Here is a 22,041-nt window from a genome sequence, read left to right as displayed (position 1 = left end):
TTAAGGAATAATATTGGTAGAAATTACAATGAGCTTTTCGTCTATGACTTTGTAGTTCCATGTGATTAATCTCTAAAACTGTTTTATATTTCTTATTTTGTAGAATCAATTAGGCATCTCTATACAACTTTTGAAGAAAATAAGTTATCCTAATCGTTTAGATTTGCTTGATTTATTTTTTTTTGACTTGAAAGATCCCTGAATGCAAATAGATTTCCATTACCTGAATGAAAATAAGTAAATCAAATAGGCTTCCTATTAGAGGCATGGTAACACAAGTCTTCACTTCAACTAGAGCAACTCCTAAGTCTTTAAAGGACGCCATCTAGAGGGATCAAGTGTGTACGGTTTTGCGAGATCCAAGAGATGTAAGGAGCACGACTGAAGCTAAATTGCTCGGAGTGTTGATTCAGTCTCAACTATATTCCAGTCTGAAGTCCAATATATAGTAGTGTTTGTAGTGAATTAATACAATGTGTTCAAATTATATTGTTTATTTGAAAATTATTGATGTCTTGTGTTATTTCTTTTCCATATTATATTGTTTTATCTATATAATTATTAAGATATTACAAGTAATACGTTTATCAAACTAGGTATTTTTTAACTTGATAATAAATATCTAAAAGACTTGTTCTTGTTGAATTTAGACTTGGAATATAGATCATACAAGACTTTTCCTTGATTGAATTCGATCATGAAGGTTCAAGTACAAACTAGGTTGACCTTGTATATTTGTATCCTAGTTGATCATATCAAGGATTTCTTGTTTATAATCTAGTATGAAGAAAGTTTGGATACTTAAAGTAAACAAGGGTAACAATGATAATGTGGAGACTGTAGAGTCTCAAGGAAAATTAGGGAGGTGGTGAGTGTTGTGGGGAAGATATGTGAGAATTTTATTACAGAGGTATGTCCTTCTGCTGCAACTAGTGAGAAATGTGTTCCCTCTAGCTTTCTTGTTAGGTTTTGCCTCAATTTCAAGTTACGTAATAAAATTGTACAAGGATGAAGAAAAAATCAATTATAAATGAAGATATAAACAAGTTCGGGATTTTTCCCTCAGCAAGAACCATTTTGAAACTTTACATCTGGATGCCAAAGTTGTAATGTATGATTCAACTTCATTCTTACCAATCAATACCAGAAAATCATTGCAAGACAATGTACAAGACAAAAATGATCTAGTGGATGTAAAGGATTGTGAACATTCTGGTAAGGAAACAAAATTTGAAGATATGTGTTAGAGCACTAATCGGTCGAACTCGCAAGCGATGCTATCTCAAGCTTGTTTGTCAAGTTCAATTGCCAAAACTATAAGTCTTGATTTCTAGTCTGCTTATAGCTAATTCTCGGATTAGGATAGAAAGTGTAGTTGAGCATTAGACTTCACGGCGTTCATCGATTGAATACGAAGAACTACTAAGGGGAGCTTGTGGAACTTCATCAAAAAAAGATATGTGGAGACTTGAACTCATCTATCACTCAAAATTCTGTCTACTCTATCTCCTATTTGAGACAAAAGTCGTATATCTATATAGACTTCAATTATGCACATTTGATATTCCGAGTTGAGTTTAAATCGCTTACATATTTCTCGAAATATGTGTTGGTAAGCTTTCGCTTTAACCAAGTTCATCTTATATTCTTGACGAAAGTCAAAAGATGATCATGTGAAAATCACCTGGTAACATCTTACATGATTTTTGTGAGACAGCCATTTGATGTAGACTCGGAATGTTTCGTATTGATGCATTCGATCACTTGAAAATTTCTTTGAAGCTAATAGTTTGTGTGAGACATCTAATGTCGTCTTCCAAGAATTTTTGAATGGTTGAAATGAGAATTTAGAACAATTGGATATAAGCACACTACGCATACTTGCTTATGTGTGATCCAAGTCCCGGAACCATGGTATGCATACCCGTATGCGTACTAACTGGTTTAGTAGAGGTCTGAGAACTAAGTACGCATACTGGTACGCGTACTGGCGTGAGGTTCAAGTTTCGGGACTTTACTGAGTTTGGTGGTATGTGTACCCGTTCGTATACTGGTGAATCCAAACTTATTCTGGTCACTAAGGTATGCGTAACCGTTTGCATAATTGAGTGGATTATGTTCTAAAATCGGGTTGTTCATGAACTAATACATAAGGAATGCAATCTTTTGCAAACTGTGGCTATAATTTTCATGACTTGACTTGAGTGAATCAAAATCGATTTTCCTTCAGTTGTATCTTGTATACTTCTATGGGAATATAAACAATTGAACAACTCTAGAACTAGTTTCATTTTAGTCATTTGAACTAGTTATGGTTAAGATGAATGAGTTTTATATGAAAGTGTTCATATGGATAACTTCGGTTAACTATTGATGAGCCAAGGTGTACACGTTTAAGTACGGTTACTCATATCTAAATGAAGTCACTTTTCATTTTTGTGTAACAAGCTAAGTTCGATGTAACGGTTGAAAGATATTAGCTTGAGTCAAATCAATTTTTCATCTAACGGTGAATATTGAATGCTTTATTACCAAGGTAACATTGATTGCAAACCCTAATTTGAAGACTATATAAAGGAGAACTCTAGCAACTAGGAAACCTAATCCCCACACTTCCTGTGCGACACTAGTTGCCACTAGAGTCGATTCTCCTTTAATCTTAGATTTTCCAAAACCCTGTAGGTTAACGACTTGAAGACTTCATTGTAATTGTGAAGCCAGACCCAACTATTTTCTCTATAGTTGCGTCTTCTGATCTTGTTGTTTTCTATCGTGATTGAGTACTATCTTCTCTAAAATTTGCTCGAGATTTAATCTTCGATAGGCAAGATAAAAAGTAGTCACAGAAATCTTCGTCTCATCGTTTGTGATTCCACAATATCTTGTTTTGTTACCATACAATTAAGATTATTGTGAAGTGATTGATATTTATATGCTGTTCTTCGGGAATATAAGTCCGGTATATCAATTGGTTCATGTTCACCTTGATTTATCAAAATACGGAACAAAACTCATAAGTTTATCTGTGGGAGATAGATTTATCTACTCAATAGACTTTTTTGTGTGAGACATATTGGTTTATCAAGTCTTCGACTTTGGGTCGTAGCAACTCTTAGTTGTGGGTGAGATCAGCTAAGGGAACCAAGTGCGCAGAATCTGGCATGGTTCAAGAGGTGTAAGGAACGCGACTGTACCTTGATCAGTGTGAGATTGGTTAGGGCTCAACTACATTCCAATACGAAGTTAACTTGGAGTAGTCTAGTGTCTGTAGCGGCTTAATACAGTATGATGTTCAAATCTGGACTAGGTCCCGGGGTTTTTCTGCATTTGCGGTTTCCTCGTTAACAAAACTTCTAGTGTGTGTGTTATTTCTTTTCCGCATTATATTTGTTTATATAATTGAAATATCACAGGTTGTGCATAAGTTTAATCAATTATGAATCCAGCCTTTGGTTGTTGATTAAATTGATTGACACTTGGATATTGGTTTTTAATACCATCCAAGTTATTTCTTATGTTCAATCGGGCTCGCAAATTCCTATTTGTTTGATTGTAGATTGAATTGAGAAATTGAGATATAGCTCTTTGATATACTTTTCTTAAGATTGAGTCTGACTGTCTAGTTGATTCTCTTGAAAGTATATTGGAGTTAGTCCATACAAATTGCTAAGCGAAATATTGGGTGTGGTTGTTAGACCCACGCTTTTTCAATATGGATGCTAAGAAACTACTTAGAGGATAATTCTCATTATAAACCATGGATAGAGAAAAATACACGGAGAAGCTTATGAGTTGTTGAAAACGTGGGGTACCAAAATACACCACCAACTTTTTCTTAGGCAACATGTATGGACTAAACTCAAATATAGTTCTGAGAGTTCAACTAAATAAATCTCAATCAGGAAAGATATGAAGAGTTTATAACTCTTTCTCTCATAATCAGAATGTTACAGAAACTAGTCCGTGAATCTGATTATAACGTGAGAGTACTTGGACGATTCCAAACATCGATATCCAAGAATCAATCAAGTCGTATCCAACAACTGCGATGGACTTATCTACTTGAATTGATTATAACGTACAACCTATGATATTTCAATTATAATTATAAATAATACAATGCGGGAAAGAAATAACACAAACACGAGAAATTTTGTTAACGAGGAAATCGCAAATGCAGAAAAACCCCGGGACCTAGTCCAGACTTGAACACCAAATTGTATTAAGCTGCTACAGAAACTAGCCTACCATCAGAACTTCGAACTGGAATATAGTTGAGACCGAATCAAACCGTCATAAAAATTCAGTTATAGTCGCGCTCCGTGCGCCTCTTGAATCTCAGCAGGACTCTGTGCAATTGATTCCTTAGCTGACGTCCTTTACAGCCTAAGAGTTGCTTCAACTTAATTGAATAATTTAAACCAATCTTCCTCCCAAAGATAAGCTTATATGTGATTTCCGTTCTGGTCAAATATTAAGGTGAGGTAGGAAATCGAATGCAATAGACAAAGTCTAGCAAACCTCAAAATCCGGTCTTATGACTCCCGAAGAGCATCCTAAATTATTATTAACTTCACAAGTATAAACTTGTGGAATCACAAAGTATGAGACGAAGAACTTTGCAATTTCTATATATCTTGTTTATTGGAGCAAGCTCGACAATCAAAACAACATCAGGATACACGAACTATCAAAATAAAAATAGTTAGACCTGGCTTCACGAATCCCTAGGTGAAGTCTTTTTAGTCACAAAAACCTATAAGGGTTTTAAGGAGAGGACGACTCTAGTTTACAATTAGGACACACAAGAATAGTGTCAGGGATTCAAAGGTCTCAGTTGTTTGAGGTTCTCCTTGTATAGACTTTCAAGATCAAGGTTGTTTTGGTTTTAAGATAAGGTAGATTTGGAATCAAGCAATCAATAATCATCATTAGATGAAAAACTTGACTTGAGTTTAACATAGCAGAATATACACTCTGGTTAGGATGAACCATAATTGAATCGTGTACAAAGACTTATTCATGTACGTTTAGCCAATATTATCCACTTGAACAATAATCTTAACAATTTTCATATAACACTTAAGTCTTTAGTCTTGAGTCACAAATGTGATTAATCATGTCTAGATAGTGTTTTTATAGAGTTATTCAAATGCTGATTATCTCAGTAGAAATAATTCTGATGCATCTGAAAATATTCGACAGAGTAAGTACGTGTATCGGGTACATGTACTATACCTGTTCGTGAATATTCTTATCAGTATGTATACCGGGCATTGTACACTTAAGACAAAAACGAGTTCAGGAGCTCACAGATCTTTTATGGTACCTTATTTGGTTTTGAAACAAACAGATCTTTTCCGGTTTGCATAAAAAAAAGATCACGGATCTTTTATACAGGTATGCGTACCTTTCCTGGTTCATGAGTTCACAGACTTTTTATGGTATGAATACCGAGTGTACATACCAAAAGTCGCTGCCGAACTATAGCTACGTCGGTACGTGTACTGGGTACATGTACTGCGTCTCTGGACTTATAACAGTTCTCCTAGTATGTGAACTGGTATGTTTATTGTCCTGTATCCAGATTTATAGTGGTTTTATATCTCTCTAATAATTAATTCGAAACATTCCTGAATAACATCAATGACACATATCACTATTCCAGGCTATTTTCAAATGATTAAATCTTGAATCATAATTAGGTCATAAGCAATAAATTTCTTTTCACCAAATTCATCAAGTATGAAGAAATGTTCTTAAGATTAGCATATTTTGAGAATAATATTCAAGATAAACTTGACTCGAAATTTATGTTATGCATATACTGTCTAATTTAGTCACGCGACAATGTCTCATAGATAGAAAGGTGAAAAACTTGAGAAATGGGTGGTTCGGTCTTCACTTACCTTTTGTTGAAGAAGTTCTCCAGAGCTCCTGTTGATCTTCGCCTTCAAACGGTAGCTAACGAAGTGATATCTGATTCTCAACTACACACTTCTATCCTAATCCGAGATTGTCTAAACGTAGACTTGAAATGAAGATATAGTTTTGACAACTAAATTTGAAAACAAGCTTGAGATAGCAATACTTCTTAGTTCGACCGAGAAATGCTCTAACAATCTCCCGCTTTGTCAATTTTAGTGACAAAACTATCAATACATATGGATTAAAAAATAAATCTTCAAAACTCCAGAATCCACCATGCTTGATTTTCTTGGGTCTTCAAATCCTTAAATTTTTCGTGACTTTAAGTTTCAATGATTATGAATGTGTTCAACTCAGCTTCTTTGTTGTTGAAGATCTGTAACGATAACAACTTCGAAAAGAGATTTTCAATCATCGTTATACAGAAACATAATATTATTATCTTCTCAAAAGTTCAATTGTATCCAACTTCGAAGTAATACTCTGGTGATATGTTTCTCCCCCTTAACCAATGCTTACATCTTTTGCATAATAGGTAAAACCTATAGATGTTGATTCACTCCCCCTTACATAATGATCCGTAAACTATATGTATATGGTGCGAAACTACTAATTAATTCTCCCCCTTTTTATCAATAAAAATTGGCAAAGGTACGAAAATTATGGGATCGTAGTGTATTCAAAAAAAAGATATTTCAAGACTTAAAGGAAATACATATCAACTTTTATTTCGATGATATCACAGAGTATAAAATACTTAGTGTCTCATCTATGAGATTTAAGATACAAGCATCCCCTGTAAATTCCACAACCACCCATTCTAACAAAGACATAGTAATTAAGTACAAGCTCATTTAAGAACTCTCCCAATTTGATATCATTCCCAAGATAACAACATGAGTGACCCTACTTTAATGAAAAATAAGGATTTTGTCGGACATTAACAAATCACATGGATTTGTATCCTAAACATCGACATAAATTAATCTCAACGCCAGTTACGAACAAGGAGATAATTTTAATCGGTATGATTCAACATAAGAAAATCTTACGGAGTGAATAGTGCAGTAATTTTACAAAAGTGTGATCATGAGTAGATCAATACTGCGAAAAGTTCTCACAAAGCTTGTTCTATTCAGTTTATAAAACTTTTTAATATATATGAGATATTAGTTCAATTTACAAAAAGTAAAGGACACATATCTCATAAGACTTTGCAATATATTAAACCAATAATGATTACATACTACAAGTTAATCTTCTAAAAACTCTATAATTTAAATAAATAAATATAAAAACATGCAATATGAAAATCTTTGGAAATATCTTGTGTAATCACAATATTTGCTATACCAAACCCTAGTTATCCTTCTTGAATGCAAGAATAAATTTCACAAGAAGTTTTCTATCACAGGAAACCATGTGCAAGAAAATTAGAGAATAATCCTAGCAATGTTTTAGTTGAACTTCCATGAAGTTGACATATTTAGAAATTTAATTGAAGGATAAAACCATTCAAGGCTAAAATATCATCTAAGCTATTACAACCAATAAAGAAATAAAAGTTCTAGCGTAGTTCAACAGAAGTAACTTAAAACAGACATAACATATAAAAACATAATAAAGAAACCATCTATGCATGATTGCGATTGAAGTCCTCAACAATCTTGTATATAGGTTCAACCAGGTCTAATGAGTTGTCATGGCATAGAACAATTGCTCCTGCATGCAGTAAATTCTTTGTTGAAGAATGACAACTTCAAGATTGACAGGTTTCTTCATCTTGTTGATGCCGGTCTGAATTAAGGGAGAAGGACGACCACACAAGTTCCAAAGGGAGGAATCCCAAAGTGACTGCAGATTTTGCTGATAAGACATGGAAATCCAAGATTTTTCTTCTAAGAAACTATATGTATCATTTGACGAAAAATTAGTGCATAAAAATCCATATCTTCTCCAGAGACAAGAAAACAAATCATCTCGTCCAGGGTTCTGCTTCAGAGATTCTTTTCAAGTGTGTTGGGTATTAAGTTGGCCACTGTCATCTTGTTGAAGATCTTCAAATGAAGGCTTATATTATCCACAGGTAGTTTGCTTCCCGACCATAATATATCCCTTTCTAAAAGCATTTCATACAGGTGACTCTGAGTTGGTCTACGACATTCAGGTTGAGGAATAACAAACGAGTGTTGGAAAGGTAAATTTAACAACTCAGCAATTACGTTTCGGTTGACCTCAAATGTAATTCCTCTGACCATGGTTTTAAAACAACGGTTTGTCTTGCTATATGCATGCAAATTTTCATAAAACTGACTAGTCATTCTGAGTGGGAAGCACCCACACCATCATGAACATATCCCCATTCATACCTTCTCATGAACTCATGAAAATCCGGTCCCTGAACAGTACGGTCACACACCCTTTCCATAATAAAGTTTCCATCAAGGAACCGGATGTATTTATTACGGGAAGTTATATTAATAAAGCTAATTTGACGATGAGCATCGAAATATAGTTGGTGAACATCTAAATGTCCCTTATCATCATACTCATCATCACTATCAACTACTCTTCTACTTGAGCCTTCACCACTATTATACCTTCTCCTAGACATGCCAATTGAGAAAAAAACAATAAATAGCAGGAATCGATCCGGAACTTACTTGGGTGAGCGAACTGTCGGTAATGGTGAAGTTCCGATACAACGATGAAATTTAAAACCGTTCTTTTACCCGTAACATAAAATCTTGTCATGATTTCAATGGTACCAATAGAAATAAAAATGGTTAAGGTATGGGTGTGGAGGTGATGGTGGTAGTCGAATTCTTGGTTTTCTTTCTCAATAGTTCTCGAAATGTTAAGAAGAAGATGGAGATAAAACAAGAAGGGACTCTCGTTTACATGAACCGGTCAGAATAGTTCAGAAACTAGATTCACACGTTTTCTGGTTTTTGGTTCAGCGTACGTGAACCGCACTGTCATGTCCTTACTTAGAGTACTGGGCTCATGTAATGGGATGCAGGAATTAATATATTGTAAAATTGATTTACTGCTGGGCTTGTGTTTTAAATCTTGTTGGGCTTGTTTTGAATTATAGTAGGGTTAGCTTAATTCCTAGAGATATGAGTTAGATGGATGTAATCCTGGCTGTTGAATTAAATCAACCAGGAGTGGGTAATTAAATACCCAATAATTGTGTAAGAAAGAACCAATGAATGAAAAACCCTATTTTCCTTTGGGAGATAAACTACGCTCTGATTTCAGAGAGAAGGTAGCTTTATATCAAGTAATTTATTCCCTCCTTGTACTGAGATCAGTACAATTGGTATCAGACTTCATTCTGGGACCTAAATCATGACAGTAGGTGAGAAACATACCATTAGAAGTGTTCATACACTTGCTCAGAAAATTCAGCTGTTATACAAGAAATTCGAGATCAATTGAAGCTTCTCGCTACAAAGCAGCTCCTCGTTGTGCTGAAAAAATGGAAATTTCGATCGCATCTTCAGTGCCTTACAAAACCTTCTTCCTCCTGCAACTGAAGAACCAGTTGAGGCAACTATGGATCCTGGTTCAAATTCTGGATCTCAGAACGATTCAAGAAAAGGAGCTAAAGGAAATTATGAGGTGATCAAATCTACTCCTCCTAGTAAGTTTTCTAGAATACCCAAAGTTGATTTTCCACGATTTAATGGAACTAATCCAAGGGGTTGCGTTCAAAAATGTGAGAGATATTTTGCTTTTCATAATTTTGTCGATTCAGACAAAGTTGATATGGCTGCAATTCATTTTGATTCTAAATTAGATCCATGGTTTCTGAATTATCAACAAGGTAAACATGAAATGTCTTGGGATTCATTTGCTCATGCTCTGTGTCTTAGATTTGAAGATGTAGCAACTGATAATTATGTTGGTCGCTTTAACAACCTATCTCAGCTTACTATTATTGAAGATTATTATGATAGATTTGAACATTTTAAAGCTTATATGGTAGCCAATAATCCAACATTTCCTGAGTCTTTCTATACTTTAAGCTTTGTTAGTGGTTTGAAAGATAAAATTCACACCACAGTTCAAATGTTTAAGCCAGAGGATACTTCTAGAGCTTTTTACTTAGCAAGAATGCAACAAGCTTCACTTATGAACTCTTCTAAACCTGTTAAAAACCCTGCTATACCATTCTTTCCATCGACCATTTCAATTCCTCCAAACCCATCCACCTCTAAACAATATTTCTCTTCCTCCTATAATTCTCATAAATCCTCTACTTCATCTGCAACTCCCTTCATTACTCATCCCTATACACCCACAAAAAATGACCCACCACTTCCACCTATAAAAAAACTTACCCCTCAGGAAATGAAGATTCGCAGAGATAAAAGCCTCTGCTATAACTGTGATGAGTTCTACAGGACTGGTCATATTTGTAAAACTCAACAGTTATTCATGCTTGTTGCTAGTTAAGAGGACCTCAGTGATCAGAGTGATGTCTCACCAGATGAACCTATGACAAATTCTCCCTCTAGTTCCGACACCACTATGGAGATTTCGCTACACGCCTTAACAGGCCAATCTGTTCACGACACTATTCGTATTTCAGGACATCTCCATCAGCAAGCTATCATGACTTTGATCGAAAAAGGCAGTACACATAGCTTCATTGATTCTCACCTGGCTGACAAGCTTCATGTCCACATTTCACCTACAGCTCATATGCTTGTAACTGTTGCCAATGGAGATAGCACCATCATCAAGGGTATGTGTCGTAACCTTCATTAAGAAATGCAGGGTTACAACTTTTATACTGATTTACGCGCTCTCCCTCTCGGGGGATGTGATATGGTGCTTGGTGCAGATTGGTTGCGACAACTCGGTGATGTGCTCTTTAACTTTTCTAAGCTCACCATTTCTTTTATGCATCATGGTTGTCACGTTACTTTACAAGGTACCTCTTCTAAGCCTTCACTCAGTCTTTTAAGTGCTATTTCTTTTAAAAAATTTATCAAAAGTAAGGAACCTACTTTAATTGGCCAATTTTTCCATGTTCATGCTACACCTATGCAACCAATTCCTAGTGATATTTCTACCTTAATAGAATCTTTTTCGGATGTCTTTTCAAAACCTATACAATTGCCACCTTCTCGTCCACTGGATCATAAGATTCCACTTAAACCTAACTCCACGCCTCCTTCTCAGAGACCATACAAATGTCCTTTTATTCATAAAGTTATTGTGGAACAACTTGTACAAGAAATGCTTTTTGCAGGGCTTATTCAAAAGAGACACATCCCTTTTGCTGCTCCAATCCTTTTGGTGAAGAAGAAAGACGGAACATGGCAGTTCTGTGTCGATTATCACAAGCTCAGTAACTTGACTGTGAAGGACAAATTCCTTATTCCCTTAATTGAGGAGTTGTTAGATGAGTTGAATGGTGCAGTTTTCTTTACAAGCATTGATTTATTGTCAGGTTATCACCAGATTTTGATCTACCCATCAGACATTCCCAAAACTACTTTTCGCACCCATCATGGACACTATGAGTTTCGTGTCATGCCATTCGGCCTTACGAATGCACGTGCGACATTCCAGGCATTGATGAATGAAGTTTTTTAACCATTTCTTCGCAAGTTTGTACTTGTCTTTTTCGACGACATTCTTGTATATAGTTCTTCCCTTGCAGATCATTTGAAACACCTTACTCTGGTTTTTTCATTGTTACGTCAACATTCCTTATATGCCAAATTCTCCAAGTGCAGCTTTGCTCAGCCACAACTCGAGTACTTAGGACATTTAATTACTGGAAATGGTGTAGTTGCAGATCCTGGTACAGTTGAAGCTATGCTCAATTGGCCTCAACCACAAAATTTGAAGCAATTACGTGGTTTCTTGGGACTGACTGGTTATTATCGCAAGTTCATCAAGGGGTATGGAAATATATGCAAACCACTCACAGAAATGTTAAAAAAGGATTCATTCTTTTGGACCGATGATGCACTTACAACATTCTCTTCTATCAAGTCAGCTATGACTCAAGCACCAGTTTTGGCTTTGCCAGATTTCACCAAAACCTTCACATTGGAGACTGATGCATGCTCAAGAGGTGTGGGTGTTGTGCTTCTACAAGATAACAGACCAATTGCATTTTTTAGTAGGCCATTTGGACCTAAGGCATTGGCTTTATCTACATATGAAAAAGAGTTTTTGCCCATTGTAATGGATGTTCAGAAATGGAAATACTACCTTAGTCACAGCCAATTTGTCATTAACACAGATCACCAAAGCTTGAAATACTTGATGGATCAGAAACTCTCCTCAGCTCTGCAGCAGAAATGGTTGGTTAAGCTAATGGGGTTTGACTATGTCATCAGGTATGAGAAGGGACAAGAAAATACAGTTGCTGATGCACTTTCTCGATTCCCACATGCTTCTTGTTCTGCATTGTCTATCTCTCAACCCCAATGGACAACTAATGTTATCTCTAGCTATACTTCAGATGTTGTGGCCCAACAGCTTATTCAGAAGCTACCTGTCTCTCCATCATTACCTAATTTAACATACCAACATGGAATTTTGAGGTTCAAGCAGAGACTGTATATTGGCTCAGGTAATGACATTCGTTCCTCTATTCTGCATTCAGTCCACTCATCTGCAGTTGGTGGCCATTCTGGCATTGTAGGTACTTATAATAGAGCAAAGGCACACTTCTTTTGGCCTCGAATGAAACAATACATCATCCAGTATGTATCCACTTGCGACATCTGTCAATGCAATAAGGGTGAAAATTCATTTCCTGGAGGGCTTCTGCAACCTCTTCCAATTCCTAACAGAGCATGGAAAGACGTTTCTTTGGATTTCATCGAAGGTTTGCCCACGTCCTTTTGCAAAAATGTCATTTTAGTAGTGGTAGAGCGCCTAACTAAATATAGCCATTTTATCCCACTTAGCCACCCCTTCACTGCTATCACAGTTGCTAAGGAATTTCTCTCAAACATTTTTAAGCTGCATGGTCAACCTAATACTAATATCAGTGACCGAGATAAAAATTTTAATAGTCAGTTGGCAAGCATTGTTTAAATCTTTAGGCACTACACTGAAATTGAGTTCAGCTTACCATCCTCAAACAGATGGTCAAACTGAACGAACAAATGCATATGTAGAGCAATACTTACGTTGCATGACAGGGTCACAACCTAAGCATTGGGTACAGTGGTTGGAATTAGCAAAGTATTGGTTTAATACCAATTATCATACCAGTCTCAAAATTTCACCCTTTCAAGCAATATATGGGTATCAACCACCTCATTTAGTTTTTCCAATTCCTATTCCTACTTTTGTGGCTAATGTTGAAGAATACTTGCAAGAGAGAGATGTTATGATCCAATTACTCAAGAATGATTTTTATAAAGCTCAGAGCAGAATAAAGTTCTTCGCAGACAAAAAACTGTCAGACAGGGAATTTTCTGTTGGTGATATGGTATTTCTGAAACTTCAGCCATATAGACAGACTTCAGTTGCCATTAGGAAGAACTTCAAGCTTTCTTCTAAATATTTTGTGCCATTTGAGATTCTTCAGCGCATTGGTGTTGTTGCTTACAAGTTGAAACTGCCAGTGGGTTCTCGAATTCATCCCATATTTCATGTCTCACAGCTCAAGAGGAAAATTGGTCTTGCTGCAGCAACCTTGCCACAACTGCCTCTTGTTGATAACAATGGACATTTTGTCATTGAAACAGAGGCTATCTTACAGCGCAGATTGAAACTCCATGGTGGCTTATCAGTACCTCAAGTTTTAATTCAATGGTCTAACTCCACTCCTGAGGATGCAACATGGGAGGACACATCACGCATACAAGCTCAATTTCCTGATTTCATCCTTGAGGACAGGGATGCTTAAATGGGGGAGGCAATGTCATGTCCTTACTTAGAGTACTGGGCTCATGTAATGGGCTACAGGAATTAATAAATTGTAAAACTGATTTACTGCTGGGCTTGTGTTTTAAATCTTGTTGGGCTTGTTTTGAATTAGAGTAGGGTTAGCTTAATTCCTAGAGATATGAGTTAGATAGATGTAATCCTGGATGTTGAATTAAGTCAACCAGGAGTGGGTGATTAAATACCCAATGATTGTGTAAGAAAGAACCAATGAATGAAAAATCCTATTTTCCTCTGGGAGATAAACTAGGCTCTGATTTCAGAGAGAAGGTAGCTTGCTACCAAGTAATTCATTCTCTCCTTGTATTGAGATCAGTAAACGCACATGTGCAGCAAGGAGCGAGCTTAATTGTTTAGCTTTTCATCATCCTGTTTAAGCAGAATTTTTAACTCAATAAATTAATCTAGTGGAAATTTAGAGCACAAAAATATTGACTCCCTCAATATGAGGATTCATAATTTATGCTTGTGAAGGATAATATGGACAATATTTTATGGAGAAATGCTCAACATGAGATAGATGTCTAAAATAATTATTAGCATAGGGTCTAAGAATGCAAGTAGCTCAATTAGACACCATGAAAACTTGCACTACATGACTCCAAGAGAGAACTTCCTTCCAATAGCTTTTACATGCAGTTGTGTCCTTGATGTCTTGTTTTGCAACTTTTTAACAACAATGTCTGAAGATAACGTTTATTGGTTCAAAGATACATCTTAACATTTTCACTAAAGAAAACAACAAAGTTATCCTGACAAGTTCTACCATGGTTTGACCAATGAATCGTGTCATGTTTCGTTAAATGAGGCTTAGACTCCCTTTGTAACACATTCAGTTTATCACAACTTTTTGTGTTGACGAGAAGAGGAGTATCTCACTCACTGATTAACAAATCAATATCAACCTAAACATGAGCATTATTCATCATACTTGATTTAGCCTATCAATAGAATATTGTTCTTTCTGGATATGTAGCTCAACATCAAGAGAAAGACTCTCAAGTTTCTTTCCAAGCCATGTAAACACTTCAAGGGATTTTAAACCTGAAGAAGATCTAGAAAGGATTTCTTCTAGAGATTTGATTAAATTTTTCGTGGAAGAAAAGCCTGAATCCCCTGGATCTGGTGGTTCGTTTATCGAGATTTCTTCTTTGTCTGTACAGTCAGATTGCTTCAAACACGGACTTATTAGGTCATAAACGTGTTTGCGTGCACTAATACCAATTCAAAACATGAGAGTATCAAAATACACCACCAACTTTTTCTTAGGCAACCCGTATGGACTAAACTCAAGTATAATTGCGGGAGTTCAACTTAAGGAATCTCAATCAGGAAAGATATGAAGAGTTTATATCACTTTCTCTTACAATCAGAATGTTACAGAAACTAGTCAGTGAACCTGATTATACCGTGAGAGTACTTGGACGATTCCAAAGATCAATATCCAAGAATCAATCAAGTCATATCCAACAATTGCGATGGACTTATCTACTTGAATTGATTATAACGTATAACCTGTGATATTTGAATCATAAAGATAAACAATATAATGCATAAAATAAATAACACAAACACCAGAAATTTTGTTAACGAGGAAACCGTAAATGCAGAAAAAACACGGGACCTAGTCAAGATTTGAACACCAAAATGTATTAAGCCGCTACAGACACTAGCCTACTATTAGAAATTTGGACTGGAATGTAGTTGAGACCGAATTAAATTTTCACAACAATTTAGTCACAGTCGCGCTTCTTACGCCTCTTGAATCACAGCAGGACTCCGCGTAATTGATTCTCTTAGCTGACTTCCTTTACAGCCTAAGAGTTGCTTCAACTTAATTGAAGAATTTAAACCAATCTGTCTCCCACAGATAATCATATATGTGATTCCCGTTCTGATCAAAGATCAAGGTGACGTAGGAAATCGATTGCAATTGACAAAATCTAGGAAAGCTTAAAATCCGGTTTATGACTTCCGAAGAACAACCTAGATTATTATTCACCTCACAAGTATAAACTTTTAGAATCACAATGACTGAGACGAAGAACTTTGCAATTTTTATCTATCTTGTTTGTTGGAGCAAGCTCGAAAATCAAAACAAGATCAGGATACACTAACTATCAAGATAAAGATAGTTGGACGACCTGGATTCACGAATCCCTAGGTGAAGTCTTTTTAGTCGCTAAACCCTAAAAGGGTTTTAAGGAGAGAACAACTCTAGTTTACAACTAGGACACACAAGAATAGCGTCATGAATTCAAAGATCCCAGTTGTCTGAGGTTCTCCTTATATAGACTTTCAAGATCAAGGTTGCTTTGGATTTAAGCTAAGGTAGCTTTGGAATCAAGCAATCAATAACCATCCTTAGATGAAAAACTTGACTTGAGATTAACATAGAAGAATATACACTCTGCTTAGGATGAACCATAACTGAACCGTGCACAAACATTTATTCATGTACGGTTAGCCAATGCTAGCTACTTGAACAATAAGCTTAATTATTTCCATATAACACTTAAGACTTTAGTCTTGAGTCAAAAATGTGATCAATCATTTATAGATAGTGTCTTTAGAGATTTATTTAAATGCCGATTATCTCATAAAAAATAATTCTGATGCATTTGAAAATATTCGACAGGGTAAGTACGTGTAACGGGTACATGTACTATACATGTTCGTGAATATTCTTGTCATAGTATGTATACCGGGTATGTGCACCCTTAAAACAAAAACGAGCTCAGAAACTCACAGATCTTTATGGTACCTTATTTGGTTTTGAAACCAACAGATCTTTTCCATTTGCATACTAGGTATGCGTACCTTTCCTGGTTCACGAGTTCACATACTTTTTATGGTATGGACACCGGGTATGCGCACCAAAAAGTCGTTGCCGAACTATAGCTATGCTGGTACGTGTATTGGGTACATGTACTGCTTCTATGGACTTATCACAGTTTCACCACTATGTGAACTGGTATGCATACTGTCCTTTATCCATAATTACAGTTCTATCTCTCTCTAATAATCGGTTCGAAATATTCCCAAATAACATCAATGACACATATCATTGTTCCAGTATATTTTCAAATGATTGAATCTTAAATGATAGTTAGGTCATAAGAAATAAATTGATTTTCACTAAATTCATTAAGTATGAACAAATGTTCTTAAGCTTAGCATATTTCGAGAACGATATTCAAGATAAACTGGACTCGAAATTTATGTTATGCATATACTATCTAATTTAGTCATGAGAATAGATAGATAGGTGAAAACTTGAGAAATATGTGGTTCAATCTTCATTTACCTTTTGTTGAAGAAGTTCTCCAGAGCTCTTGTTGATCTTCGCCTTCAAACGGTAGAATATAGTGATTTCCGATTCTCAACTACACACTTCTATCCTAATCTGAGACTAACTAAATAAAGACTTGAAATCAAGATATAGTTTTGACAACTAAATTTGACAACAAGCTTGAGATATTAACACTTGTGAGTTCGACCGAGCAATGCTCTAACAGTTGTATTACCATCTTGGTATCTCTCATGAAGGGAAAGAAAAGGAGGTGGACAATATTTTTGGGAGAATTGCTGATATGCAAAGGTCATCAAAATCTGACAAAAATATTTGGTATTCAAAATATGTTGCATGGGACGAAAACTCATGTTATAAAGAAGTACTAGGTTATTAATCTCGTATGGAAATAAATCATACGCTCTTTATTTTAGTGCATAAGTTGTTTGCGTTTTCTTAGTGTTCCTGTCTTTTCTTCGAGGTTTAGTACTTATCCGTCTCCAGTTGTATCACTATTTAATGCTTTCCTCTTTCGTTTTTCTTTTTTCATTTTAATGAAATTCTAAACCTTTTTTGTTCAGAAATAGAATAACATCTTGAATTGTTTTCTATTTTATTTTTTTACTTAAATGCCAAAGACAAATTTTATTGATTAATTAGCTCTTTGATCAAAATGCAAAGGTAAATGATGTTCTCTGATATTAGGTGGCTTATGTTACCAAAAATTTGATATGTTATGTTTATAGATGAACTTCGCTAATTCGTCATTATATAGACTCTTGGAATAAAATTACATTTCCGTTGTAGTTCATTATTTAAAAGACTCAAAGCATCTAAAAGAAAAGTTTTATTTTTACAAGGAATTGACAATTCTGGATTGTTGATGCATCGGAGATCCGTCTGTGCCAACTGCAATTTTCTATACTATTTCGCTGCTTCCAGAAAAGTTGTGCGTTCTGATTGCTCTGAGTCTCTCCCTATCCATATGGTGGTACATCCTCTCCAGTTACCGATTGTGCATTCTGTTTGATATATTTTCTCTTCTACCTTTTTATGATCTTCCTTATGGGTTTCCATAATACACCCGTAAGCATTATAACTGAAATAGACAGTTACACCCTTCTTGCTTTCTATAAATTTTCCTGTCAGTTAGGAAAAGGGTATAAAAAAGGGGAAAAGAGGAGATAGAAAATCTCTATCAGAAAATAACATTAGATTGTATTGTGTCCTTACGAGTGATTGTAACTCAAGTAAGAAGTATGGAGTTTTTCCCCTGAACATTGGGTTTCTCCTATCTAATTAATACAAAAAGAATTTATGTTATTCTAACTTGCATTTTATTTCAGGTGTTGTTATTTCTCTCTGACCATCAGAGTCTTGCAAACTAAGTGTTGTTGCGTTTAGGTTCTGTATAGAATTTCCTTACAGGTGTTTATTGGATGAAAAATGTCAGAATATTCATTATTTTAGCATTAATAATCAATAATAATAATAAATTCAAAAGTGAAAAAATAAAAATGATGTTATTTTCTTTTTGAAGCATGAGAAACAGAAAGAGCATGCTTAAAAAGCTATTACACGTGGGTATCTTGTACCATAGATTCATTTAATAGAATTTGGTTAAGAAAATGTGTGATTGTCTGGTCCCATACTGTTGTTGATAAGTTTCCTGCTTGGCTTCCGTATGCTGCAAAGTTTGTCAGGCCATCTGCTGCTTGATTCCCTTCTTTATAATTGTGTTGTATAGCACATAGGGGAATTTGTTGCATTCTCTATTTTATTTCGGTAATCATTTCTACAAAATACACCACGGATCTTCAGCCTCCGATTTTATGAATTATATCAGATTTTCTGAATCCGTCTCAAAAATAACTTTTGGTCCTTGTCTCTCCGTTGTTGTCCTTAATGACAACAGAGTTGCCCATGTTCTGGCTATTAGCGCCTTAGTTATTCCTAGAGACGTGAGAACCATCATAGTTTGAGCACTCGAATCCCTGCAAATAAAACCTGCTCCCGCCATTCCTGGATGTCCCCTAACAGCCCCATATGTGTTGATCTTTATCAAATCCGATTCCAGTCTGGTCCAACATGCTAAAATTGTGGTGCTTGCTCTAATATTTGTTATGGTGTCCATGGCTGCCGGGTCTCCAAGTAAAACCGGGGATGTGGGGTGGGGGGATCTTTTTTGCCCATTGAATTCATGTTGTTGTTTCAAGATCTGTGCTAGAATGTTGTCCGGGGATGAATAAACATGTGCTCCGCAGTTTGGAATTGGTGAGGTTGATGCGGTGTAAAATGGAAAAGATCGAAAGACCTTCATCTATAGCTTTCCACACAAAAAAACCTGAATTTTTGGTGGACATGTCCGAAACGTTGTTGTTATGATAAGAACTAGGAAGTCAAAATTAAAAAAATTGAAAAAAAAAAAAGAAAAAAACAATTACTATTATATTTTATTTTATGTGATGTTGATTTAATACGTGAAGAAACCATGACACCTCGAAAGAATCTTTGAGTGTCCCATGATGGATTTTTTATTACAAAATAAAAATAAAAACGACATTATGTGGTCATTTTGGATGGTACTACTACTTCTTCTAGTCCCTTCTCTCGGGCACATACCCTTCTCTAGTCGCCTCTTCTCATTTTTTTCAGTTTCCTACCATAAGTTTCTCTGTGTCTCAATCTGTAGAAAAAATAAAAATGCAGGCGACAGCAACTACTACTCCACTAACCTGCTCACTTTTTCCTCTCCAAGGTACACTCTCTATCTGCACTATACTGAAACCAGGATAATCATTAACTGCTAATTCATATTCTGTGTTTCGTTTATTTTGTTTTGTTGGGGGGATCATTTTCAGGTTCTCATGGAGCTGCTGGACCATCAAAACGTAACCAGCTACGGTGGACAAAATTACAGGTAATTAGAAATCATCAGTTTCATACTGTTAGCTGAAAATAATTCGGTCATCGGAAATTAGTGCGCTGAATTTCATATCCACTTTTTAAGTGCTATCTGTTTATTTTTCAGCGAAAATGTTCTCAGAAAGGATTTCAAATTACGGCACAATTTGAGTTGAAGCCTCCTCCATACCCACTGGTATCTGTTACCAACTTACCTTGGGAAGCCATAAAGTCCCGTTGCTTATTTGATTTTGTCTTTCGTCGTCTTAACTATGATTTATGTGACACAGAATGCTCTAGAGCCACATATGAGCAAGGAATCACTTGAATTTCATTGGGGTAAACACCACAGAGCATATGTGGATAACTTAAATAAACAGATAGTAGGAACTGAGCTAGATGGATTGCCACTGGAAGATGTCGTTCGCCGCACATACAACAAAGGGGATCCTCTTCCAGCCTTCAACAATGCTGCCCAGGTATTGTAATTTCTCAGAAATTCTCATTTTCAATATTTTAGATTAGTACATAAAAACTCTTTACAACGATGCTACATGAATACGCTTTTGTGATCAAGTGTACTTGTTGTTTGCAAGTTTTCCTTCAGTACTGAACTACTCAATCTTGACCAAAGAAAGAATCACTCATTTATGTTTTGTTTTTTGGCAGATTTGGAATCATGATTTCTTTTGGGGATCCATGAAACCGGATGGAGGGGGCAAACCATCTGGGGAACTTTTAGAAATGATTGAAAGAGATTTTGGTTCTTATGAGAAATTCATTACAGATTTCAAGGCTGCTGCTGCTACACAGTTCGGTGCTGGTTGGGCTTGGCTAGCTTGTGAGTTAATATATACACTGATCTTCAGCTGTTTTGCTCATCTTTGAGATAATTTACATTACCAGAGGTGTATTTCATTATCTTTTTCCTGCTCTCAGATAAAGAGGAGGACAAGAAACTTGTAATATTGAAGAGTTCAAATGCTGTGAACCCTCTAGTACAAGGACAAGATTACACTGTGAGTATAAATTTGACAGCAATATGTGCATTTCCTTTTTTATAGATATACGCCCATGCTTGCAATCAGTTATTTTGGTGCCCCATACAATGTGGGACTAATAATCTCAACACTGTTTAACATTACAGTAGCTAATTTAGTTGATCTGTTAATCAACCAAACCGAACTCCTTGGTTATGTTCCATGTAAATCTCACGCAAAATTTTGTTTTGTTTGCAGCCAATACTCACCATTGATGTTTGGGAGGTACTAATCTAAACTTAACTTGTTTGTTGCTCTTATATTTTGCAAGTACTAATTGTTGGTTCATGTGGTTTAACAGCATTCCTACTACATTGACTACCGGGTAAGAAGCCTATCTCTATCTCTATCTCTATCTCTGGATCGATGTTGTTAATCTAAGTTGTTTTAATCCCGTATTTGTTGTATGCCGCAGAACCGACGCCCTGATTACATATCAGTCTTTGTGGAGAAACTCGTCTCCTGGGAGGCAGTCGGTTCTAGACTTGAGAAGGCAAAAGCTTGAGCAAAAGAATCAGAAGTGGAATAAACTCACAATGTCTCGAGCCTCTTGCCAATTGAATTCTCCAGTTGTTGGTTATTATGCAGTCTGTAATGCAACATACATTTTTGCATATGAAATTCTAAATCACCTCATTTTTCATTGCAACATAAAGTCGGATATATGATGTTTATTATTCTGTCATTTGTCCAAATATTTTTAAAACATGGTTCAAATGGACGTGTAAAAATCAGTATGGGTGAAATGGATACTAAAAAAATAGCAAGGATGAAACCGGATTCATCCTGACTTGAACTTAAAAAATAGTAAGGATGAAACTGGATGCATCCTGATGTAAATTAAAAATAAGAAAAAGTATTTGAAAATGGATAGGATGGAACTGTTTATATTCCGGCTATTTTTACATTTTTATCCATTTAAACAGTATCAAAATTTAAATGTTC

General features: G+C 35.7%; 1 protein-coding gene across 1 annotated transcript; it reads left to right on the top strand.

Annotated features, from left to right (window-relative positions):
- The first annotated feature begins 19,747 nt into the window (after positions 1 to 19,747).
- Positions 19,748 to 21,781, top strand: LOC113303910 (superoxide dismutase [Fe], chloroplastic-like). Its single transcript, XM_026552997.1, has 9 exons — positions 19,748 to 19,910; positions 20,014 to 20,072; positions 20,184 to 20,252; positions 20,347 to 20,535; positions 20,726 to 20,897; positions 20,996 to 21,075; positions 21,295 to 21,321; positions 21,398 to 21,421; positions 21,512 to 21,781. Exons 1-9 carry the CDS (start codon positions 19,856 to 19,858, stop codon positions 21,599 to 21,601), a joined length of 765 nt encoding a protein of 254 aa, XP_026408782.1. The 5' UTR covers positions 19,748 to 19,855; the 3' UTR covers positions 21,602 to 21,781.
- Positions 21,782 to 22,041: the final 260 nt, after the last annotated feature.

The sequence above is a fragment of the Papaver somniferum genome, chromosome 8 (genome assembly GCF_003573695.1).
Source record: "Papaver somniferum cultivar HN1 chromosome 8, ASM357369v1, whole genome shotgun sequence".
NCBI classification, from domain to species: Eukaryota; Viridiplantae; Streptophyta; class Magnoliopsida; order Ranunculales; family Papaveraceae; genus Papaver; species Papaver somniferum.
Note: the sequence above shows the minus strand (reverse complement) of the source record. Positions and strands in the feature narration are given on the sequence as shown.

Bases quoted from the DNA above. Each gene is read 5' to 3' on its own strand.
- LOC113303910 (XM_026552997.1), top strand. From the start codon at position 19,856: ATGCAGGCGACAGCAACTACTACTCCACTAACCTGCTCACTTTTTCCT. The intron at 20,253-20,346 runs GTATCTGTTACC...TATGTGACACAG, and splicing joins AGCCTCCTCCATACCCACTG to AATGCTCTAGAGCCACATAT. The intron at 21,422-21,511 runs GTAAGAAGCCTA...TGTATGCCGCAG, and splicing joins CCTACTACATTGACTACCGG to AACCGACGCCCTGATTACAT.